Source organism: Magnolia sinica, chromosome 16 (assembly GCF_029962835.1).
Source record: "Magnolia sinica isolate HGM2019 chromosome 16, MsV1, whole genome shotgun sequence".
Taxonomy (NCBI): Eukaryota; Viridiplantae; Streptophyta; class Magnoliopsida; order Magnoliales; family Magnoliaceae; genus Magnolia; species Magnolia sinica.
Genome location: NC_080588.1, coordinates 3669414 through 3674762, shown reverse-complemented (window position 1 = coordinate 3674762; position 5349 = coordinate 3669414). Strand labels below are relative to the sequence as shown.

At 42.3% G+C, this 5349-nt stretch overlaps 1 protein-coding gene across 2 annotated transcripts; it reads left to right on the top strand.

The window, feature by feature from the left end:
* Positions 1-498: 498 nt before the first annotated feature.
* On the top strand, positions 499-4521 carry LOC131228954 (heterogeneous nuclear ribonucleoprotein 1-like). 2 transcript variants are annotated; one of them, XM_058224790.1, is made up of 5 exons: positions 499-757; positions 891-1000; positions 1242-1467; positions 1624-2821; positions 3969-4521. In XM_058224790.1, exons 3-5 carry the CDS (start codon positions 1246-1248, stop codon positions 3980-3982), a joined length of 1434 nt encoding a protein of 477 aa, XP_058080773.1. In that variant the 5' UTR covers positions 499-757; positions 891-1000; positions 1242-1245; the 3' UTR covers positions 3983-4521. The 2 variants fall into 2 exon arrangements, with proteins under 2 accessions (XP_058080773.1, XP_058080774.1); XM_058224791.1 differs by having other exon boundaries at positions 1128-1467.
* Positions 4522-5349: the final 828 nt, after the last annotated feature.

Genomic DNA, 5349 nt, shown 5'->3' with positions numbered 1-5349 from the left:
TTAATAACATTGGGGGTAACAAGCCCAGTTGGGCTCAGCCAGCCTTTACACCAGGGCTACATTTCAAGCCCACTTCAATCAATTGGGAAAGTCTACGGGCTCAAGCCATGAGCCTACAGGTTCGGGTCTTCCAGGCAGCCTGAGCCACCCCACCCATTGCCACGCAATATTCCACCATTTTCAAAACAGCCATTTGCTGTAAACATAGTATTTTTGGTCATACAATGCAATGACATCATCATGGATAGAGCATAGCAGTTAAGTTGGATGATCTCAACCGTCTGATTCACCCATCAGGTTTCAACCTTGATCATCCATCCAATAATCGGTAATTGAACTTACTATGACCATCCATCGGTAGAACAATAGATGGATCATAGGATTTTGGAGGCCTGGACAGCCGTTGATGCATGAGACGTGCTCCCATTGCAAAAATGGTGGTGAACTCTCACCCTATTCTGACATATTTCTAAGACCAGGGATCCAAGCCTCTCTCTTCAATCTTCTCTTTGTATTCCTGTCTTTCCAATCTCTTTCTCTTTCTCTTACACACTCTATTTAATATCGATTTCCATCTTTCTATCGTTGTTTTTAATTCAATCAAAACGGAATTGAAGGAAGAAAAGGAGGAGTGTGGAAGAGGAGAGAGAAAGAAAAGGGAGGGCCTTTTTGGGAGGATGAACACGCCCTCTGTTCTTCTAATACCTCCTCCCAGATCTTAGATTTCCTCGATTCCGCATCTGGGTCTCTTCAATCGGTATGTATTCTTGTCTGCTTCAGCTGGATTTCCTCTCCCGTTGTAGAATTCCTCCTAAAGACATCGAAATCTGAATTTTTTATTTTTTATTTTTTGGGTTTCTCATATTTCGATTTGCTGTTGGATTTTTAAGGATTGTTGGATTGATCCATGAAGGATCATACGTTCCTCGATTGAATCGGAGAAAACCCAATTCGTATCCGATCCGATTCCGGCGAATTCCTGTTGGGTTTCTCGAACAAGGTATGTTTTCTATCTGTTTCGATCTAATGGATTATGGAATTTGGTTTTTCCCATTGATTAGGCATTTATCTCATTTGGGTATTTTTTATTTTGTCGAATTGGATGGCATGGATTGGATCCGATGTAGAATCTCGTGTTTGATTTTGAATCCGGTTCGTGATTCTGTTAAGAAAATGGAAGGAAAATGAGAATTATGGTTTTGGAAATTTAATGTTGGTCTCATTCGTTTTGGGGATTGCAGAGAAATGGAATCCGATCTCGGTAAGCTTTTTATCGGTGGGATTTCGTGGGACACGAACGAGGACCGTCTCAAGGAGTATTTCAAGGCGTATGGGGAGGTGGTGGAGGCTGTGATCATGAAGGATCGGACCACAGGCCGTGCCCGTGGATTCGGTTTTGTTGTGTTTGCGAATCCTGCCGTTGCAGAGCGTGTGGTCATGGAGAAACATACAATAGATGGTCGGATGGTAATTTTCTTTCGTGGCATTATGAGAGTCTCGAATCACGTTTCTGTATTTGAGTTTTTGTTATTATGCTTTGTACTCCATGAACTATCGAGCATTCAATCCTTGATTCTAGAATTGGGTTTTCATTCCATTGTTCCGAATTTGATGAATTTTCAGGTTGAGGCGAAGAAGGCTGTTCCTAGGGATGATCAGCATATTCTGAATAGAAACAGCAGTAGCATCCATGGATCGCCTGGCCCAGCTCGAACAAAGAAGATATTCGTAGGAGGCTTGGCATCGACAGTAACAGAGAGTGACTTTAAGAAGTACTTTGATCAGTTTGGGACGATAACGGATGTTGTGGTGATGTATGACCACAACACCCAAAGGCCGAGGGGGTTCGGATTCATCACTTACGACTCGGAGGACGCTGTGGAGAAAGTCTTGATGAAAACCTTCCATGAACTGAATGGGAAGATGGTTGAGGTCAAGCGGGCTGTCCCGAAAGAGTTATCTCCGGGGCCTAGTCGGTCTCCTCTGGGTGGATATAACTATGGCATGAATAGGGTCAATAGCTTCCTTAATGGTTACACTCAAGGGTTTAATCCAAATTCAGTTGGAGGATATGGAATGAGGATGGACAGTAGATTTGGTCCAATTGCAGGTGGACGGAGTGGATTTCCACCATTTGGTCCACCTGGTTACGGAATGGGTATGAATTTTGAACCTGGTCTGAGCCCAAATTATGGAGGAACTGCAAATTTCAACACTAATCTCAGCTACGGGCGGGGATTGAACCCTTATTACAGTCCAAATTCGAGTAGATATGGTAATGCTATTGGGTATGGTGGAGGTAACTTAGGAAGTGGGTCCCTTTTAAACTCACCGGGTCGAAATGTATGGGGAAGCGGTGGACTTAACTACACTACGAGTTCCACGAGTTCGGCAGCTTACATGGGTGGCTCTGGGAGTGGCACTATTGGAGCCTTTGGAAATAGTAGCACAAATTGGGGTTCGTCTCCTATTTCGGCTCAAGGTGGGGCTGGCGGTTCTGGCTTTGGTAGCGGAAATCTCGGATATGGAAGTGGTGACAACAGTTATGGATTGGGAGGGAGTGGTTATGCTAGGAGCAGCGGGGCAGGGGGTGCCCCGCAATCATATACTGCATCGAATGGCGGGTATGATGGAGCCTATGCAGATCTATATGGTGGCAGTTCTGTTTATGGGGACCCCACTTGGCGGTCTGCATCTTCTGAGCTAGATGGGCCTGGTTCATTTGGTTATGGACTTGGAAATGCCGCTTCGGATGTTACAGCCAAAGGTTCAGCTGGTTATATGAGTGGTTATGATGTTAGCAACAGACAATCAAATAGAGGTGAGTTCTTTCATTAGCACTGATGAACTGTTCCTTTGATGGATTTGTCTCTTTTACGGGGAGAGAATAGTTAACTCGTTGATTGTAACCAATTCATTGATTGTAATAAACCTATGTAATAGACTCTTAGATAGCATTGATTGTAATCAAACTATGTTATAGTCTATTACATTGCCCCTGTGGGAGTTTTGTACTCTCATTGCCGGTCCCCAGCCCAAATGAGGGTTGCATCTGGTTGGCAGCCGGTGTCGAACTTGTGCTCTAACTTTCATCATGAATCTGAACAAAATGACATTCCAAACTCATGCGAGGGTGTAAGACTTGATGACTATGTTCTTAACTGACTGGCCCCTTGATTGAGTTGAATGGCGGAACAAGATTCATGTTGCCTACCTCAATGAAGTGGGATAAAGCGTAGATGAAGAGGAGGGGAAATAGTTCCGAGTAATCTAATTTGCTGAAACTACTATCAATGAATATTACCTTTCATCCTTGCGTTTGTGTAATTTTCATCTTAGAATTGCTCTTTCTTGTTGCCATGGCTGGAATGATGGTGTAAATGTGTAGGTCTCATGATAAAGCTTTGTTAGGCCCATCTCAGGCCTTTCTATGCTCACCACTACCGCATGTACCAACCTGGTTTGTGTCTGAGATTATGTATCAGTCTATGTAGTTGCTCCGGCCTTAAATTTAGTCCAGCCACACTCATCATGTAGGCCCACGCATTAAAAAGCAATGGACTAAAATCAGTGTTTAAAAACCTGGACCGGACTGGATGGCAGAACCTGATTGGACTGGATGTTCCCATAAAAATGGGGCTGGGTTCATATAAACCTGTTTTGGTTCGGAAACCGCCCAGGCTGCCATGTCAACTGACTAATCTAACTGTCCGGTTGGGTGGTTTGTCCAGTCTAATCAGCTGGTCGAACCTTTCTCCTGTGCATTTTAAATTGTCTACATAAATGGGTCAGGGTCCTGTCGAGATTTAAAAGATGACTTGAAATTGCCACGATCTACGTATCAATGTATCTGCATATCCTGCCTTTTTTCCTTTACACACACACACACACACACACACTCCTCATGATATCTCTTTTTGAATCATTGCTCATATTTACTCATTTGGTCTTGAACCTTGCTTGCTCAGGAATTGCTACCTAGGAGAGGACGATTATTCTTTCGATATCAGAGCAGTTTATAGTAGGTGAAGGAATCCGGTGAAGTCAGGTGCACGACTGTGAATTTTGCACCACCTCGTCGATATTTCAGTTAATTTGATTATCTAGAGCTAACTGGAGTGTTTGTTTTGAGAATTCAAATTCAGAGAAAGGGAGAGAGAGAGCAAATGATAAAAAAGGATTTTGTGTAAGGTTTGAGATTTGAGTTTAGCTTCTACATGGAGTGTAGGTTTTGGGTTTCTTGGGGGTTTGATTGAGATGTTAAATCAGATTGCGGGATATATTCAGAAGAGTGTTCCAATCGTGGAGAATGCATCCAATGGACTTTTATTATTTTTCCTCGCCATAATGTCTGGCGGAAATTGCTAGTCCTTTGTCAGGTATGTTTGTTTTCTTTTATTGTCTTCTTTTCTTAATTATCAGATGTACCAGAGTTCTGGTTGATTTTACTGTGTGAAAAACTTTCAGTGGGTACCCTTTGCGTCCCTAAATAAGCTTTCTATATATTCTGATTCATTTCAATAGGAATCTTGGTTTCCAAAAGCTTGAATTTCATGAATTGGGTGTTGATCAGAATTGCAGTTTTTTTCCTTTAATAATCCGTTTATTCATTATCTTTGTTTGGTCAAACTCCTTTTTTTATGAGAATTTTGCTTTCACTTTCCTACATGATCTATGGATGCATGTACTTCTGCTAGTTGGTCTTCTTTTTTTTTTTTTTTTTTTGTTGAGGGCTAGACTGCTATGGAATTTCTGCATTTCTTCATCGGCAGTAGCTTATCCACCCATATGCCAATCCAGATGCCCCAAATAGGTGGGCCCCATCATGAATGGAAGGATCAACTGTAGAATTTCAACTGCTGATTATTTTCTTTTAATGTTCTACTTGATGGCTTCTGATTAGGTGGTTAGGATTTTCCAATCAGGGTGATGTTATGGAGATGTGGATGAATTGCCATCGTAATAATATGGTGGAAATGGTGTAATGTAGTAGTCTAGCCTGTTCTGATTTTTCCCTTTCGAGCCCCAGTTGTGTATGTGATCTTCGGCCGTTCAGTTTGTACTAGTTGGGCTAATGGTTCAGTTATCTGAACCGTTGATATTATGGGTTTCAAGGTGGATGGCCCGCTCACTGAAGTTCATCAAGATTGGAAAATTCTAACCCTTCAATTCCTGGCCTAGAAGTAGACATTTAAGAAAGAAAACAAACTGATGGTTTGAACTCAACCAAAAAAAAAAAAAAAAACTAGCCAAATATCAACAACTAGTGGTAGGCTGAGTGAAAGATACCTCGTTTCAACACGGAGGTCTTGGCATGGATTCCCTAGTGGGGGTGGCTAACAGTGATGT

Excerpts from the sequence above, each read along its gene's own strand:
- LOC131228954 (XM_058224790.1), top strand. The coding sequence starts at position 1,246 with ATGGAATCCGATCTCGGTAAGCTTTTTATCGGTGGGATTTCGTGGGAC. Across the intron at positions 1,468-1,623 it reads ATACAATAGATGGTCGGATG|GTTGAGGCGAAGAAGGCTGT; the intron begins GTAATTTTCTTT and ends ATGAATTTTCAG.